Source organism: Mobula hypostoma, chromosome 22 (assembly GCF_963921235.1).
Source record: "Mobula hypostoma chromosome 22, sMobHyp1.1, whole genome shotgun sequence".
Classification (NCBI taxonomy): domain Eukaryota; kingdom Metazoa; phylum Chordata; class Chondrichthyes; order Myliobatiformes; family Myliobatidae; genus Mobula; species Mobula hypostoma.
The window spans coordinates 30,734,349-30,754,690 of record NC_086118.1 but is presented as its reverse complement, the minus strand read 5'-3'; the positions used below and the strand labels follow the sequence as shown (position 1 = coordinate 30,754,690).

Sequence of the window (20,342 nt, the reverse complement as noted above, 5' to 3'; positions counted from 1 at the left end):
TTATTTTAAGCAAATCTCCAACAGGTTAATAATGCTTGTATAAATTACAGTTTTACCAAAATAAAATGCAACAGAAAACCCAGTACTTTACTTTGTCTGTGTAATTATTCGATTAGACTGCATGTATCCGAAGGGAGAAAATTAGCTTTTTTTTTTGTGAGCAATTATGTATATAGGTTTTCACTTTGTTGATTGTGCAAATTGGCTTCTTTGCATGGAATTTCACCACTTCCTCACTAAAACAACACCGATCCTTGCTCAGCAGTGCAAGCATCTTTCAGTCTTGCTGCAAGAAGAGACAGCATCAAATGGCGATAAACCTCTCTCCCTTGTCTCACTTGCTCTGAACTGACACATTCCACTCAACCAGATCCAACCAGATAATCAGATCCAACTGACAAACTGGATCCAGCACCTTCCTGTTTTAAACCATTAAAGCAAGTTACTGCATTCTGGAACAAGGATTTACCATAATGTGTTTTCCATCACGGCAGAGGTTTTCTTACAGAAATGGAACCATAGTTTTAATATACCACTGAGAATGAAGGCATTGTTTAATTATCTCCTCATTCCTTTGAAGTAAATAACATTTTGTTAGATGCCATTGATATCATCGACCATTGTTAAAACTACCTGCCTGATGAATGAAGTTGCTGAGCATGTTTCACTTAATAAATATTATTTTCTGAGATCATTTGTAAGATCAATAATGAACCTTTTAGAAATTGATACAGAATTATAATGAAGAACCATATATTAAAGCAGAATATCTAAACAATGAAGTACATTTTTGGGCTATGCTGAGGATAGTGGTGTATTAATATTCATATACAATGTCAAAGTAGAACAATAACTAAACTCATATATGCCTGAATGTCACAGCACCAAAATGTTAGTAATGTTAGAAGCATATAATGAGAGCTTTGATAAAGTACAGCTGGTCTTGCAATGGCACAGATGAGAATTTTGACATGCTTGCAAGACAGACATGTGGGATGAGTTATTCTCATAACTTACACTGCAGTAAATTTAAGATTGCATAAACTTTCTGTCTAAACCGCCGAGAAGATAAAATTCCCCCGAGGGAAAAGAGGAAATTTGGAGGAAGGTACACTGCATACACATTTCCCATTTGAGCAGCTAATAACAAGGCCAATCAAATACAGAACCATATCGCTGACACAGTAAAAAACAAGTCAAAGAAAGTCATGTCCAAAGTACAGGGTGGTCTGCTCACAACTTCTGAATGGTAATGCTTCTAGTTCTGACCGTAACAAAGACACTCAAGGCCTGGAGATTATTCAAGAGGGGTTTGATTCTTCAGAAGGCAGTAGTAAGTGCAACAATTGCAATGGAGATGGCCAGTGGATAACATCAAAGTATTCATGATGACAAACAACACTAAGATTAGATTCAAGAAGTTACTTTATATAAATCAGAATCAAAATCAACTTTATCATCATTATCTTATATTCTGTTAAATTTGTTACTTTGCAGCAAAAATAGAGCGCAAGGACATAAAATTATCATAAGTTACAAAGCAGAGCAAAGAAAAGGAAATAATGAGGTAGTGTTTATGGGCTGTTCAGAAATCTAATGACTGAGGGAAAGAAGAAGTTTGTAAGTAATTGACTGTGGGTTTTCAGGCTCCTGTATCTCCTGATGGTAGTAATGAGAAGAGGGCATGTCCTGGATGGCGAAGGTTCTTGGTGATAGATGTCCAGTTCTTGAGGCACCGACTCTTGAAAACCCCTTTATGTTAGGGAGGGTTGCACCTGTTGTAGTCCTGGTTGAGTGCAGCCTCTTTCAGTCCTGGGCATTGGAGGTAGTGATGCAACCAGTAAGAATACTCTCCACTGTACAGCTATAGAAATGTGCAAGTGTCTTTGGTGACATACCAAACCTCCTCAAGCTCCTAACAAAATAGAGCCATGGGTGTACCTTCTTCATGACTGCATCAAGAAGGTACAAGACAGATCCTCCAAGATGTTGACACCCAGATCTTAAAGCTGCTTGCCCGTTTTCCATTGCTGACCTTGCAATGTAGACTAGTGTGTGCTCTCCCCATTTCCACATTCAATTCCTTGGTCTTACTGACCTTGAGTCCAAATTTGTTGTCATGACGCTACTCAACCAGCTGCAAGTCTCCTTGTTGCCAGCTGACATTTTACCAACAACAGCACTGCTATCTGCGAATTTATAGATGGCATTTAACCTGCCTAGAGCCACACAGCTATGGGCTTAGAGAGAGTAGAGCAGTGGGCTAAGCATCTACCCTTCAGATGCGCCTGTGCTGATCGTCAGCAAGGATAACATGTTATCATTGATCCGTACTGACTGTCGTCTGCCAATGAGAAAGTCAAGGATCCAGTTGCAGAGGATGCACAGGGGCCCAGGTTTAGAAGCTTGGTGATTCATACTGAGGGGATGACAGTATTGAATGCCAAGAAACAGCCGCCTGATATATGTTTTGCTGTTGTCTAGGGGCTCCAAAGCAGAGTGGAGAGCGAAGGTATGAGGACAGGATAAATAAAACAAATGTTTAAACTCCAAAATTAGGACCGACGTCATGATTTTCTGATCCAATGAGAGGGATCAAGTACAAGCAAAAATCAAAGAATTGCGTGGGTTTAGTAGCACCTTTTAAAAGGGGAAGTTAACTTTTATGGCTTTCTCATGTGCTGGAGAATGTGACTTGTGTCTTTAAAGAAAAGTATTATAAATGCAAACTATTCTTTCCTGCCTGCCCACCATCTTCAAAGAGGAATTGTAGAAAGTGGGGAATGAAAACAAATTACAAAACTGAATTAAAACACTTTAAAAGAAAGCTTTAACAACCTTCTTCAGCTTTGAAATTATGTTGTACAAATATTGATACAAGAAAGCTTAACAAATTTATTTGAAATTCCTTGTCTGCTAATTTGTTTCACAACAGTTAACATCTTCATTAAAGTTCTGGATGAAATAGGTTTTATGAACACCAGAAGTGCTTACTTTACGAATATTAATATAGTGCAATGGCAGTGAATCTATTCTTATTACCTCTGTGAATTCTAATTGTTTTCTTTACTGAAAAGATAAAATGTCCAAGAAATTTAACAATGCATTTGGATTAGGGACCCAGTTTGCTTTTGCTGCATTTTGTATTTGGTTTACTATCAGTATTATCAAGAAAATTGCTTAACACTAAATTTGCCAGGTTTAAGTGTTTGCTGGATGACAGAATTCCATTAAGTATTGCTGCAGATATAAGATTAAGATTAAAATTCATAGAATTTGTGCTCTCAAACCTGCTTTAGATGTAGAAATAAATATTAGTTATCTAGGTATCCAACCTACTTAGCGGCTTTAAAATGGTCAATGGGCCTTCTGAAGGCACGGCATCACGTCCAGTTTCTTAGAAGTTTGCAAAGAATCAACATGTCTAAATCTTAGACAAAATTCTCTTGATCCACAATGCAGAGTATACTGACTTAATCACATCTTGGTATGGAAATGCTAATGCCCTTGAATGGAAAAGCCTACAAAAAGTAGTGGTTATAGCCCAGGTCATCACAAGTAAAGCCCTCCCCACCATTGAGCACATCCATAAGGAGACCTATCACAGGCAAGTGCCATCCATCATCATGGAGTCCCACCATCTGGACCTTGCTCTCTTCTCACTGCTGCCATCAGGAAGAAGGTACCTCAGGACTTGCAGCACCAGGTTTGGGAACAATTATTACCCTCAACCATTGGGCTCTTGAATACGGCAAATGGTATAATAATGCATTTCAAATTTTGCTTCTCGTGTACTGAAATTCCCTGTTTTAGGGTTATGGGCAAAAGCATGAGATCTGAGGGAAGGTTAAGGACAGGAAATCAATGATAAGTTTAGAACACTTAATTATTGCATAAATATTGAAATAAAACTCTTGGCAAAGGAAAAAATCATTAGTAATTACTTTGAAGTTAACTCAAGGTTTGGTTAATTCTCTCAATTTGGACAGCAATATTTTGTTCATGCATCTCAGTTCATTTAATTAGACTTTGCTGAAATATATCTATATACTTAAGATGGATATACAAAAAAGGCTTGGTAATATATTAAGCTTGGGGATGGGCTTATTCCGGTGGTTATTTATATTCTGTGTCAATATTAATTTGTCCTTCTACCTTGTTCTGTTTCAAACATTGAAGCACTTGCACAGAACTTGAAGAACATCAGTGAGATTCTGTGCCTTCATAGTAGCAACTTAATTTTGCAATGATGCTGTGAATATTTTGCAGGGAAATATAGTTGACCCCAGACAAACATATCTGTAAGGCAATGTGACTCTGAAAAAAATGTAGCACTAGCACCACAAAACCATCCAAGGCTCCATTTGTGTTATATTATGGCTCTGGATCAGCAACTTAAAGATCAGGAGTCCAAATCACATGATAAGCTCTATATTGCACTAAACAAATATAATAATTAAAAATTGTAAACCTTTTGTATAGCTGAAATGTCTTTCAGGAGTATACCATCCCTTCTTGGCCTATGTGCGACTAAATACAGTTGTCTTTTATTCTTGTGTGAGGTAGTCAATAAATGCCATTGTTAGTAATTGAAACTTTTTTTCAGTTGATCATTATTTAGTGCAACAAAATAGAGATACGTATAGAGAATATTTATCTATTTTCCATTAATATTATGTTCTGCAAATCTGGCCACATTATGATGTTGCCATTCATACCAACTATATAAAAACATTAAATGATAATACATTTCTAAATAACAGTGATTCATTAACCCTAAACTAGCTCTGTTGTTCATTTGAACTTGAAGAAGCCATGCAATAATACGAAAAGGCGGGTGACAACTGTGGAGTTGTGATTCTCCATGACTCCAAACAGAGAAATGAAACTATGACTTTGTTATTCATTAGTTATGGTCAGCTTTAGTCATGATTATACATATATCAGTAATTAATATGAATAAACTAAAATCAAGACATATACTGTATCATTCATGCATGGTGTTGTGTACAGGGAACACAACAGACCTTAAGACATACTTATATGTTACTCGGCCCATTGAGTCTGCTCTGTCATTCCATTATGGCAGATTTTCTCACATAAGGGGCCCAAAACTGCTCGCAATACTCCAAGTACAGTCTGACCAATGCCTTATAAAGCTTCAGCATCATATCCTTGCTCTTATATTCTAGTCCACTCGAAATGAATGCTAACATTGCATTTGCCTTTCTTACTACCAACTCTACCTGCAGGATAACCTTGAGGGAATCCTGCATGAGGAATCCCAAGTCCCTCATGACCTCTGATTTTTGAATTTTCTCGCTGTTTAGAAACTAGTCTACACCTTTTCTTCTTCTACCAAAATGCATGACCATACACTTTCCCAACACTATGTTTCATCTGAAGCTTCTCTGCCCATTCTCCTAATTTGACTAAGACCTTCTGCAGGCTACTTGCCCCTCCATCTATCTTTGTATTGACTCTCAACTTGGTCACAAAGCCATCAGTTCCATTATCCAAATTGTAGATATATAACGTGAAAAGAAACGGTCCCAACACTGACCTCTGTGGAACATCACTAGTCACTGGCAGCCAACCAGAATGGACTCCCTTTACTCCCACTCTTTGCCTCCTGCCTGTCAGCCAATCTTCTATCCATGCCAGTATCTTTCCTGTAACACTATGTGCATTTATCCTGTTAAGCAGCTTCATGAGCAGAACCTTGTCAAAGGCCTTCTTAAAAGCCAAGGAAACAACATTCACTGACTCTACTTTGTCTCTCCTGCCTGCTATTTCCTCAAAAATTTCCAACAGGATTGTCAGGCGAGATTACCCCTTACGGAAACCATGCAGACTTTGTCTTACTTTATCATACACCTCCAAATACCCCCAAACCTCATCCTTAATAATGGATTGCAACATCTTTCCAACCACTGAAGCCATGCTAACGTATGTATAATTTCCATTCTTCTGCCTCCTTCCCTTCTTAAAGTGTGGAGTGACATTTGTGATTTTCTAGTCCTCTGGAACCATTAAAAAAAAGTAGTGATATTTGAAAGCTCATTATTAATGCCCCCACAATCACTTCAGCTATTTCTTTTAGAACCCTGGGTTGTAGCCCATCTAGTCCAGGTGACTTATCTACCTCCAGACCTTTCAGTTTCCAAAAACACCTTCTTGATAGTAATAGCAACTGTACTCACTTCTACCTCCGACAATTTTGAATTTCTGGCATACTCCTAACGTCCTCCACAGTGAAGACTGATGCAAATGCATATTATGCTTGTCCCCCATTACTACCTTTCTAGCATTGTTTTCTAGTTGTCCAAAATCCACACTCGCCTCTCTTTTACACTTTATACATCTGAACAAACTCTTGATATCCTCTTTTATATTATTTACTAGCTTACCTTCTTATTTTATCTTATTTCTCCTTCTGGCTTTTTTAGTTGCCTTCTGTTGTTTTTTTAAAAGCTTCCTCCTCTAACTTCCCACTAATCTTTGTTATATTATATGCCCTCTCCTTTGCTTTCATGTGTTCTTTGACTTCCCTTGTTAGTCACGGTTGCCTCATCCTCCCTTTAGAATACCTCTTTGTCTTTGGGATGTATCTATCCTGTACCTTCCGAATTGTCCCTAGAAACTCCAGCCATTGCTACGCTGCCACCATCCCTGACAGTGTCTCCTTCCAATCAACTTTGGCCTGTTCTTCTCTCATGCCTCTGTAATTCTCTTTATTCCACTGTAATACTGATACATCTGCCTTTATTTTCTCCCTCTCAAACTGTAAGATGAATTCAATTATATTATAATCGCTGCCTCCTACGGGTTCCTTTACCTTAAGCTCCCTAATCAAATCTGGTTCATTACACAACCATTACCAATGCAGGATTGCCTTTCCCCTAGTGGCTGAACCACAAGCTGCTCTAACAAGTCACCCTGTAGACATTCTACAAATTCCTTTCTAAGGATCCCTCACCAATCTGATTTTCACAATCTGCCTGCATAAAAGAATTGGGACTGTTTTGACCTTTACTTAAATTATTGATCATACAGTAGTTTCTCTACTGCTGATAGATTGTTGAATGTGAGCAGTTCTGGTCACCCACTTGCAGGAAATATATCAATAAGTTTGAAAGACTACAGAGAAGATTTACACAGATGTTGCTGGGACGTGAGGAGATAGGTTGAAAAGGTTAGGACTTTCTTCCCTGGATTGTTGGAGAATGAAGGGATATCTTACAGGGATATACAGAATTATGAAGGGTCTAGATAGGGTGGATGCATCCAGGCTTTCTTCCATCAGATAAGAACTAGAGGTCTTATGCTTAGGGTGCAAGGTGAAATTTTTAAGGGGAACCTGAGGGGAAGCCTTTTCTCTCAGATGGTGGTGCAAATGCGGAATGAGCTGCCAGTAGAAGTGACAGGTGTGGGTTCAATTGCAACAATTAAGAGAAGTAGGTGCATGGATGAGAGAAGTTTGAAAGGCTATGATCCAGGAGCAGGTAAAATGGGACTAGACAGAAAACCAAGCTGGTATGCACAAGATAGGTCGAAGAACCTGTTTCTATGCTGTAGTGATCTATTACTCCATGACTCTATAATGGAACGGTTTTACATTGGACAAGAACTATATCAACAGTTTATACTTCAAGAAACAGAGTCAGAAGTGTGCAGACCTTAAGAAGGAGTATGAAACACAAGCAAATTGCCAATATTAAAGCAGAGATTGACAGTGAATGGAACTAGATAGGTCACAGACTAGTTAAACTACGAAAATAGAGTGTTTGCAAAGTTAACTGTGCTACGTCAGTGGAACTTTGTGCTAAGGGGGAGCGAATGAACCCAGTAATGGGAGAAACTATGCTGCCACTTTCCACTTCCTTCCTCGGTTACTGATGGGATGATTTCAAGTGAAAGGAACGATTTGTTAGCAGAGCTTTTGAAGTGAGATATCATCATTACCACTTTACAATGTCATTGAGAAAGTACATTACCCTCCCCACCCCACCCCCAACCCCGGCAAATTGGGTAATCATTCTAAACACATGTTAGCAGTAGTTATTGACGATGAACTGAATGGGTGAGAAAACATATACATCAGTATGGGGCCTCAGAGCAACAACTACTCATAAATTGACACAATTCTGAAAAGAGAAACATGCAGAAGGTCAGAAAAGTTGAGACTTAAGACTCCATAGCTTGCCCCTGTGAAGCTTTTAAAACTATAATATGATTAAATTTGAGTTGCCATGCCAACATACCAAATACATTGCAATTTAAAAACAAGCAATATTTTCCAGTTAAAAGCAATGCAACTATTCAGATAACTCCACATGAGCAAGTACCTCACCGAAAAGTAGCAACTGATGAATTCTAGCAATAGAGGACACTTTATCTTGTATTTGTTTGGACAGTTAAGCTGATAATCCCTAATAAAACAGTCTTGGTTTTGCAGGACTTCAGAACTTTGATGTTGATCCAATTTGTTTACAATTAACACCAAACAAAGCTACAAAATTATGTAAAATGACAGATCTGGAACAATTTCAATGTTGTGCTCAGTTCTCCACATTTTCTAGTAAATTATTCCCTTTAAACCAAGAAAAGATTAAGAAGAACTACAAGCCAGTAAACACCAACAGTTAAAATCATTGCCCCCATCCTAATGATGAAATACATTCACACAATATTTAAATGTTGTATGCTGGCCTTCATTAGGAGCCAATTTTTTTAAAATTATCCATTACAAATTCAAATCTCACTATAAGTTTAAATACAGGTAAAGCATGAATGCATCCATTTGCTAAACATATAAAATGACTCATTAAATCAGTCTAAACTGAATCCCTTCAGATCACTGTTTACCTTTAGAAACCAAAGCAAGCAAATGTTTTGTGATGTGTGTGTGGTAACATTGTTCACATAACATGAAAGGAATGTGCAACAAAGGCAACTTCAGTGACAACATGATGGATGCAATGAGTGATGAATTTTGTCACAAGGTCCAGTTGTGGACAACTGAAATAATTTCTTCAACTTCTTCAATAATTAAGTCATTCTGCGAAAAAGGGAACACTCCATGGAATTTTCAATGTGTATACTATTGGGATTTTTTTCGCCTGGTACATCACTTTCTGTCATTATGATTGATAATTAAGTTTGCTTATTTTTTAGGAAATACTGTTCATGAACCAAGCCAGATAATCACCAAAGCCTCTATTATGTATAGTTGCTTAATCTTCTTAGGAGCTTGTACTTAATGTATTTTTAGTAAAGTGTGCATAGGTCATGTTTTTTTATTGCAAGAGGTCAGGAAGGTGATAAAGAGGATATGTAGTGCAAAAGGCTGAAATTACCATTTATGTTTCACCAGTAAGAATGATGTTTGAAGTTTTCATTAGCATTTTCATGAGTTGTACAGATTAGCCTCTTACTGAAAGTATTACAATCTTAAACAGTGGTATGAGCATTTAAACAAATGACAAAAGATGATAATAAATTTTATATTAATTCTATTGAAAATGGTACTGTGTAGAGGCACAAAAAACACCTTATGGTGTCATTTAAAAATGGTCATAAAATCAAAGTAGTTATTTTGGTTAAGGAAGAAGTCTATTGCACATAAAGATGACTCATCAGAACCAAAGCAAATGACCTTCATCCCTACTAAAACAAGATTTTTGATTACTTTACAAGATGATATATAGATGCCATTCATCTGTACATGCCTCATATTATCAACATATTAAAATATTGTACAGCTGAATCAATTAACTATTAGTGTCAAATTTAAATCTAGCTTCATAATGATCTTTAGAAGCTACATAACACTAGCCAACTTCCCAAAACTCTATTTCCTTTGATTTATCCATTTGCTCACTTCCTGAGAGCTACTAAGTAAAGACTCTTACCCTGGATTTCAATAAACATCCTAGCATTATAAAGCTCCTTATTGATTAAAATCAACATGATCCATCCCGGGAAGTGAAATTGAGCTGGCGATGCACTATGCACTTGTCTTTTTTAGTGTAATTGCATGTTAGACTACATGAAAGCGTATAGCTCCAGAGTAACTGACGGGGACCAATTAGATGGGACCAATTGTCAATTTGATTGACAATCCATCATTGTTGATATTGTTGAATAGGATAAATAAAAAAAACTGTAATATTCATCTGAAGCCCTCCATGAGGTTGTGCACAAAAATATTACTATTAGGTTTACTCTCTTGCACTGAAGTTGTAAACTAACCTGCTTATTGAAGCTTTGATAAACTCTGTTTCCTTTATTATCCTATTATACTAGATGTGAAAACCATAGCAGCATTCTTTTAAGTAATTTCTTTTTTTGAAATAAAGTGGAACCAGATTTTCAGCAATCACAATATTTTCCTTTTGCAATTTCAGTTAATTAGTTTTCTTCTCTTTATTCCTCTTCCAGATCAGCCTTTTCTCCATTTGTCTCAACTTGTGCGGTAATACTTTTTCATCTCCTGAATTCCACCCCATTATAGACCTTCCTTTTGGTTTGTTTCTCTGCATTGGTCCATTTAAATATAACTTTCCCCAATTCTGATAAAATGAGGTCACCGTCAGAGTTTTTTGTCTCCATCAATGCTGCCCGATCTGTCGAGCATCTTATACCACTTATGGTTCTCACTTCAGAAACAGACTACACTTAAAGAGACAAGCTCCAAGTCAGTTTTAGCAGATCCATCTTCACCATTCAACTGCTGTTCTTTTTCTCCATTTGTGTTGATTTAGTAATAGATTTAACTTTAATAAAAGCTAAATCATTTAATCCTTCTTGTCTTTCTAAAGCATGATTAATTGATTGATCTTTGCACTAAAGATAAACATTTACTGATTCTTTGGGTCTTAATAAGAAGTGCTGTAAACATGAAAGTAAACTGGTTGTGCACGCTCTGAAATCTCTTGTCATGCACAAATCCTCAACTGGATGGCCCTGAATGTCATTCCAATTGTTTCTGTATTATCTTTCCACCTGACAAACTTCACTGCTGATTTTCTACATAATTTTTGAGTCTGTTGCTTTACCATGCCACATAGAAAAATTTTCTCGGGCAGCTATGTGTCTCTATGTGAATATTAGCATAAGAACATGTCATCCTCACAACCAATTCAAAGTGAAAGTGAATGATTTGTCAGCTGTTTTTGAAGTGAGATATCTTCATTACCACTTCACAATGTAATTAACCAAGTACATCAGTTCCCTCCTCAGCCACACAAAAAAAAATTGGGTAATCATTCTAAACAGATCAAGTCTCATGTTTATAGCAGTGGTTGTTCTTCTCCACGCATTGTGGCACATCAAGTAGCAACCGCTCTGTTTCTTTAGCATTTTTTTTTACGAATTGCTATCTTGACACAACCCAGCATGGATGAGGAACCAGCCAGATTCAAATCCAGGACCACTCACCTCAAAGCCTGGTGTGGATACCACTACACCACCAGCCAGCGTAGAAGTAGTTATGGGAGAGGAATTGAATGTGTGAAAAAACATAAGAATGAGGCCTCAAAAGAGTAACAACTCAGAAGACGACAATATTTTGAAAGAGAAAGCTACAGTGGGTCAGAAAAGTTGAGGCTTGGACCTCAAAGCTCACCTCTGCAAAGCTTTTAAAAATATAATTAAATTTGAGTTGCCATGACAACATGCCAACTACATTGCAATTTAACAAAAAGCAGTATTTTCCAGTTAAAAGCAATACAACTATAACCTAACATCAGCAAGCACCTTGTCTAAAAGTGGCAACTGGTGAATCATAGCAATTGAGGATGCTTTGGCTTGCATTAGGATGAGAACAACTGAATCCCTTATTAATGACCTACATAAAGGTGACACTCAACTTGTAAGTGTAGTTTCAAAAGAATAGACAAGAATAGACTAGGCTAATACTTGGTACTTGAAATTTAGCATCAAGCTGTAACGTGATGCTTTTTTCTTTAAGCTAAATTATATAATTGTAAAGAGCACATAGACACATCTGGCAATTTAAAATAACTGCTGCTGGAAATCTTAATTGAAAAAGAAAATTCTGCAAACACTCTGCAGGCCAGACAAAATCTGTGGAATGTGAAGCAGACTTATTGCTTCAGATTGAACTTTTCATGAGAACTCATATTCTGTCTGACCTGGGTTTTCCATTTTTATTTCAGAGAGGCTTAAGGAGCTTAGTCATAAAACTTGTGGGTCACAAAATAATTTTATAGACAATGAAATATTATTGAAGTACAGTGATATTTGTAATATAGGAAATGCAGAAGTCTGTTTGCATATCAGTATTGGAATGGATATAATTTTCACCTTCAAAATTGGAATTTTAATCCAATTGAGACAGCAAGAGCAGTCTTCATTGAGACATAGCATATTCTGTATAATTGGGCAGTATTCTCTCAGCACCACACTGAAGTTTCAGTCTAAATGTTTTGCATAAGGCCCTCTGGAATAACACTTGAACCCAGAACCTTCTGAACTCAAAGGCAAGACTGAACCTGAGATAACTGCTCACCTCAAGAATTCTTAAAGTAAGGACATCACAGACAAGACAAAATCTGCAGATGCTGGAAATCCAAGCAACATGCACAAAATGCTGGAGGAACCCAGCTGAGTCCTACTGAAGGGTCTCAGTCCAACACGTCAACTGTACTCTTTTCCATAGATGCTGCCTGGCCTATTGAGCTCCTCTAGCATTTTGTGTGTGTTGCATGAAAGTGAGGACATGCTGCTCAAAGTAATTTCCACTTGCAGGATGTTTATCACATTGCTTTCACAACACTCCAAACTGCTCTACAGCCAATGAAGTGATTTTGGAAATGCAGGCACTCAGTAACAGAAGTGGTTATACACCTGATAAATGATTTTATTTCATTTGGGATTCCACACATAGAAAGTTAACTACTTCTTTTAATGAGTCCATCAGAGGTCTACTAAAATGATACCTGGTATATGGAGAGACTGGCGAAGAAGCAACATTTCAACGTAGAGCAGTGTATGGTCAGAAGAAATTTCAAAAGAGGAAATTTGATTATGAAGATTTTAGATGATAAGGGTTAGTAACCAGATGGCACGGATTTTCATCAAAGAACTTGAGCCAATACAGCTAGTGATTTTGATCCAGAAATTCAATGAACTGGTTGAGAAATCAATAAACAGGAAACTCCAAAAATTTTAAGGGATTTTATGGGGGGGTGGAATAGAATTGTAGGATATCAGTTAATTCCACCAAAGAAACAAGCCACAATGGATGCTTAATTCTGATTGTATGACAATAGCCGAGGCTGTGAAGACATGTGGAGCCAAAGGACCTTGGTGCAATCTAACATGAAAATTGGCCTAATGATGAGTGAATCACTAGCGGGAGACAGCCATGATAGAAGAATACCCTGTCATGATTCATTCTTCAAGGAGAGAAATAGGAGATTGTTATTCCTGCATGCATGACAAGTGCCACACCTGTCCCTACACCTTCTCCCTGGCCACCATTCAGGACCCCAAACCGTCCTTCCAGGTGAGGCGCCACTCCACCTGCAACTCTGTAGGGGTTATCTATTCTACCTGGTGCTCTTGCTGTGACCTCCTTTACATCAGCGAGAACCAATGCAGACTGGGGAACCATTATGTCTGCTGCACGAAGCAAGATCTCCACGTAGTCACCCATGTCAATTCGACTTCCCAATCCCATTCTGATGTGTCAGTTGGTGGCTCCTCTACTGCCACAATCAGGCCACTCTTAGGTTGAAGAAGCAGCACCCAAAATTCCAACTGCATAGCCTCCAACCTAATAGCATGAACACTGACTTCTCTAACTTCCAGTAATCTCAGCCCCTCTTGTTCTTTTTCCATTCCCCATTTTGGTTACCCTCTCACCTGCCCTCATCTCTCTCCTTCCCTTTCTTCCATGGTCCATTGTCATCTCCTATTAGATTACTTCTTCTTCAGCCCTTTACCTCTTCCATCTATCACCTCCCAGCTTCTTAGTTCATCCCTCCTTACCCATCCACACACCCACCTTCCCCCTCACCTGGTGGGGCCTATCAACTGCCAGAATGTACTCCTTCCCCTTCCACCTTTTTATTCTGGCTTCCTTTCCAATTCTGATTCAGGGTCTCTGCCCAAAATTCAACTATTTTTTCCACTCCGTAGATGTTTGCTGATTTGCTGAGTTCCTTCAGCATTTAGTGTGTTACTCAAGATTTCCAGCATGTGCAGAATTCTCGTCACAGAGTCATAGAACACAACGGCACAGAAACAAGCCCTTTGGTCCATCTAGTTCACTCCAAACTATTATTCTGCCGAGATTGTCTCAACCTGTTAATTAGATTTCTATTAATGGAGAATCAGAATCCAAAACATTGATTCTTGTGAAGATTATAGATGTTCCGCGTTCTTGAAAATTTAGACTAATTTAAGACCAATCATTGCCTTTCTGACTGTACAGAAAAAAACAATACACTTTGAAAGGGGTGGATACAAACGTATATTGGGGATATGAGACGATTTTTGCATTTAAGGCTACACCATAACCAGAATCTCTACCACCATTCGGCTTCGGCGATCCCTCGGGATCGGGGATGATAAGCTTCCGCTCCGATTTTGTGGGCTTTGAAATGGCTGAGGAGGCCAACGTGGGAACCGCAGAATACTCCACGGATGAGAAAGAGGGCGGCTAGCCTCCATTCGACTACATGCATTAACAAACCTGAACGCAGTCCGTGTATGCTGTTGCTCCTCTCTCCAACCGGCTTAACACAGATGTTTAGTCTATTTTTGTTCAATTTGGAGGTGGGAAAAATTAAACCCGAAACCTGATATAGGAAGTGTGTTTGCTAACTTTATATAGTTGATACTCTTTTATTTTTCATTTCTTCTGCCTCAATCAAAAATATATTTTCTCCCAAACCGTGAGAAGTGGGTGCTCACGAGGAATGACTCCCTAGTGTGTCCATTAATGGGTCTCGTCGATCTACAGGCTTTCAGCATCTAAGCGTTAATCTGACGGCGGACTACTAGACGGGCATTGCAGGCCTTTGGAAAACCTGTTCTTTTAAGACGATTTAAAAAAAAGCTGTTACGAAATAAAATCCGTACAGGTTCACAGATCTCTCATCTCTCCACCCCCTCCCACTCACCGCTTTCATCGATTCGCCCGTGCAACATGCATAAGTTGTCACAGCCGCGAAAGGAGTCAGTGAACGCGTTAAAAGAAACCCCCTTTGTGCAGCAGTCCTTTTGCTGGGGCCATTTTCTGCACGTCACTGTCATGGTCACTGTGACAGAAATCAGCAGTCATTCTCCCTACATGTCAGCGCCGACACGATTAAACATTGCAAGGGCTTTATCTGCACAGCGCCGGAACTAGGAAAATAAATTCAGCTTTCGACCTCTCGCCAAGTCACGGCCAGGCACTGTCTATTTCACCTAGTGCTCATTTGACCTGACACCACATGTTCCTTGCCCCGTTCGTACCCAGTTGTATTAACCAGCACAGTGACGAATAACAACCTCCCCACAGTGGCTACGGCTGCTATAATGTCCATTCCACTGGCGGAGATAGAGACATCCACCCCCACCAGTTGGATTGCAGGAGGGAATGGGCACTGAACCCACTGCCCTTCATATACCCTCATCAATTCACTGCGCTCAAAAGGAAGCCTTCACTGCAGTCACTAAAAATGTTTCTGGTGAAAGGAAGGATTGATTATGTTTTCACTTAAGTATTCCGCTAAACAAAGAACGGAATTAGAAAAAATGCTTAAATAAGTAATGTGTGGCTTTAAAGAGGCAGAGTTACTGCCAGTATAAATTATCCACTGATGGATTTTTTTTTGCGGTACTTTTTATCTCGTATTAACTTTTATGGTGGCCGAGGAAAAACCGAGCAAGTAGCTGTGGTGTAATAACAGAACCGAGGAAGGGCTCGGACGTCGGTAGCTTTGTTCTGCACCACGGGGAACATACGACGGGAAGGTAGAAGAGACCCCGCTCGTGAAGCAGGAGTATAAAGAAGACGGGAGAATGAATAGCTGAACACCGATCGTATGGCCTTGCTACTGTTGAAGTGAACTCTAGCGTCCGTGTTTTCTTCATGGAGCTCTCGGAAGGCCAATCGGAAGCAGTCGGCTCTCTCTGAGAGCGCCGCGGATTGCAGTGATGGAAGCCTATAACATTAACAGACACGCACGGAAATTAATCCGAAACGCAGGTTCTCGAGAACACTGTACGGAGGACAATGTGACTGCACTGCCCACCAAGGCATTCGGCAGATACCAACATAGATTATCATTTCTCCTAACTACTTTCATTTTTCCTTTGCTTTAGACTTTTATTGTGTGTTGTACTTCTTTCCTGTACTTCATTTTATTGGAGAGAACCGCTCGGTGTATCATATTTTAGCTATTGATTTGGCATTTCCAGTCGTTTGATGAGAAGCCACAACAGGACACAAGTATGAGTTTTGTCATTAGGAAAGTAATCTCACAGAGGTTACACTTCATCCATTCAAAGGATTCACACCAGCACTCTCTCGAGCGTTTACGTTTAGTCCTATGGCATTAATTGACAATTAGTTATTAATTAAACAGCCAGATACGCGTAATTACTTAACTCATTAAAATGGCAAGTATATTTGAATGATTATCTCCTGCCCACACCCCACCCGCCGATGTTTTTAATTTTTAAGAATACATTCCCTAACCTGGTGATTTTTTTTTTAAATTGCCGCCTTAATTTGGCGGTTACCTATATAAATAATATATTAAAATTAATGGACACAGCTTTATCTGTGGCTTGTCAGAGCGAGATAAAAAGCGGTTTCGGATCTAAACTTCAGTCAAACCCAAAAATAAATAAGTAAATAAATTCAATTGAAAACACCAGCCGGATTGCCTTGTTTTATTACGCTAGGGGCAATAAAGTTGATCAGCTCCAAGGAAACATGAAAGGCAAACGCTTTACTGTTCAGCAGCAGTAAAATTATAAATCCTTTCATGATAGTGAGCACCAATAAATGGTAGGGTGGGACTGACCCTACCTCCGGATGACAGAATTTGTGCAGCGCCGGATTATCCGATGGTTAAATCTCACCGGTTTCGCCGGATTACACTTGAAACACCGGAACTCACAGATTTATTTGATTGCGGCGTCTTGTACTAAAACAAGAGTTATGCAACGCTCAACCAGAAACTAGTTCTTCAAATCTACAACATATATTTACAGTGCAAGGAGTTGCACGATTAATTAGAGCAATTAAACTCGAAATTGCCGGGGAAAGTTCCTGTCGTTATTTGTGCCGAACTGTGTGCCCCAGAAACTGATTTTGTTCTATGACATTGTGTCCCGGGCTGATATTTAGGACCAACACTTTCTCCAGCGATTGTTGGTGAGGTTTACATTTTAGTTTCAGAAAGACTCCAGTGCAATAAAGTCGCGTTACAGCGAAATGGACACCACCTTTATAAGGAGTGTTATGTTTTATGGTTTTCACCTCTGAACATCTGGCCGCTTCCCCAAAATTTCAACTGCACTATAAATATGCATCCACAGACAATGGAGGACAATTCTTCCAGAGTGGTGTGTTGATGCTCCTGATGATTTCAGACTCTTTGCGCGATTACTTTATATGGAAGTTCAGAGAGTCCCGTTTAAATGTCTCCTGGTTTCAGAATATCAGCCGTAGACAGATATGCGGGTTCTGAAAATCATATTGGCAGTACAATAAACTTGCTCAATTCCCAACTATCTTACTTTGTAAAATATTGTCAATTTACCCTGTTCTGCGCCGGTTGTCAATATTATTCTCTGTAAACTCGTAGGAATTCACAATTAACATTTCCTCCTGCATTGAAATCAATAATGTTGAATCAGCAACTCGGTAATGAATATGAAATAAGATTCCAGGTAAATTTTGTTTTGAACCTGTTGATAAACTGTCGCTGTCGGTAACCACTCAAGTATTAACAGTGCACAGAAAGCATGGCGATCAGATGGCCTTTTGGTACACAATTGATATCGCGCCTATAATAATGGCAATGAATATAGGACAGAGTTCAAACTGTCGCGCTTTAAGTAGATAATTAACAATACACCCAGAGTATGTTTATTGCTGCAATTTAGACGGAGGATCTGGGACAACCGCATGAGATTATAACATGTAAGCTCGTTAAAAAAATCGATTTACGCCATTAACGTGGAGCTGTATCGTTAATGTGTTGGAATGATTTAAGTATCTTCCCTGGATATGTTACAAGCGCAAAGACAGATACTGCTCCGAGATCTGAAAAGATTATCAAAGGCACGCTGACTGTCTTTCCTGACTTAGTTAACATAGTGCACGTTTGATAGAGCTTTAGATTTGAACGTTTTCGCTTGCTCGCGGCTGGTGCAAGACCTTTTGTTTATATACAGAGATGGAAATTTGTTCTTACCTACACACTCGTTGGACTCTCTGGCCGTGGCTCTCTGCCAGGGTCGGTCGTAGTGAAAGGGCTTACATCGGTCACATTCTGGGCCCGCAGTGTTGTGTTTACAGTCACAAACCAGGTTGCCATCTCGATCCTTAATGCACCTGGACGCGTGGCCGTTGCACTTGCAACGGCCACCGACCTGTAGATCGGAGACTGCGTAATAATAGGACTCCCTGGCTAGTTCCGAATCGTCTTCATTCTCATCGCCGAAGGTATGGAGACGGCTGAAGGCCACCTTGATGTCTGTAGCAGTGACCCAGTCTTGAAGGACAGGGCTGTTGTCAAAATCGTGCGCCGAGGGGCGACCGTCCAAGGTGCTGAAAGCGATCAAGCCCCCTGTGAACGGATGCATGTCGGTGTGGGAGTCGGTGCAGATGGCCTCTTGCTCGTTTTGTTTTGTGATTACAGCCTTGTTGGGTTTGTTGTACATTTTTCTACACTGAGTGGAATAGAACTGAAAGGGCACCCAGGATTTTCCGTAGTCCATCGATTTGTAGATAGCCATCGATTCTGGTCGCGGGGAGCAGAACTGCAGACTGACGTACGTGACTTCGAATTTCTTGCCCAGAGAGAGAGTCAGGGTTACATTTTGAGGGTACTGGATGTAATTCTCCGACTGCCAGCAGGTTAGGTTGTGAGGATTGTTGAGATCGGTCAGGTAGGCTGGCGGATGAGCCTTCTTAGGGTCCATGGCATCGCAGATGTGACAATTCCTGAACCGCTCGTCTCCCTTTTCCGTCACCACACAGTACCTCGACGCGGGTTTGCCGCAAGTGCTGGAAACTTTCACTTCCTTGCCGAAAGCGGAGTTGACGAAGTCAGGGATACAGCGCCTGGGGTTGCTGTTCTCGTCGTAGCAGGGATCTGGGGGAGTCTGCTGAGCTGCGAACATGCTCATACCATATCCTCCGCGGACTCCTTCCACCAGGCAGCTTAGACCCAGAAAAGCGCATGCAAACTCCCAAAAACTCAACAGCATTTTGTTCTCCCTTCACAGTGTAGCCTCGATACTTACGACGAAGGATCCTAGTTAAAAAAAAATACAGAAACGCAATGCACAGTAAGATCAGTTATCATAAATTAAAAGATCAAAAAATAGTTTTCCAATTTCTGGTAACATTAAGTTTCAAGATTCCTTTTCATTCTTTCGGTGACTATACTGCGTGGAGTGTTATCTGTAAAACGCTTTGATTGAAAGCAGAACAATGCTAAAACCGATGCCCTTTTCTTTAGCTAAGAGAACGCTTTCTACACTGTGCATCAGTCATTTCCATACCCCGGCATCGAGGAGAGTCTCTCCTCCCTTTGGGACTCTCTGTCTCTGCGCCTTGTGTCTGCATAGAAAGTGAATGACGTGCACAACTCTTGCTAGCTCGAGGTCATTCTGTGCCCTGACGGAGAGTGTCATTCCACACACAGAGGGAGCGAAAACAACGACATCCACTGGTAGTTTATCAATAGCAAGCAGGCATTCTTTCACATGGAGCTCCAGCCACAGAACGAGCCCAATTAGACTGTTTACAGCCTCTGCAATCACTGAACACGGCCCGTTCAAACCGCTGTTGTTTGATTCTACAGTATGGGGATCCACATATGATAAATCTGTTTTAATGAGAAAGAAACGTTTAAAACGGACAAGAAACAACGTGAAATAATGGCGGGAAATGATTACAGATGGTAACTGCTGTGCAAAAATATACCCAAATATTAGCAATTCCGTGGAGATTGCAGGTGCGAACACAAATACAAGAAACAGGCAGACGGTTGCCAATGTCATTCTGCTTTGCCTCTCTATTCTCGCCTCTTCAGTAGGATACTGGGTTACGTGGTAAATCCATCTTTATCTTAAGAGTT

The 20,342-nt window shown here is 39.7% G+C and overlaps 1 protein-coding gene across 3 annotated transcripts in view; it reads right to left on the bottom strand.

Annotated features, from left to right (window-relative positions):
- LOC134360246 (netrin-1) overlaps positions 1-19,914 on the bottom strand; it is a 201,512-nt gene extending 181,598 nt beyond the window's left edge. For 2 of the 3 annotated variants that reach the window (XM_063074366.1, XM_063074368.1), the window contains exons 1-2: positions 19,765-19,914; positions 18,450-19,514 (exon numbers count right to left, since the gene is read on the bottom strand). In XM_063074366.1, the coding sequence (XP_062930436.1) occupies positions 18,450-19,467 (1,018 nt within the window). In that variant the 5' untranslated portion in view covers positions 19,468-19,514; positions 19,765-19,914. Of the gene's footprint in view, positions 1-18,449 lie in introns of all 3 variants that reach the window. The other variant, XM_063074367.1, reaches the window with a different exon arrangement.
- Between the last annotated feature and the right edge of the window lie 428 nt (positions 19,915-20,342).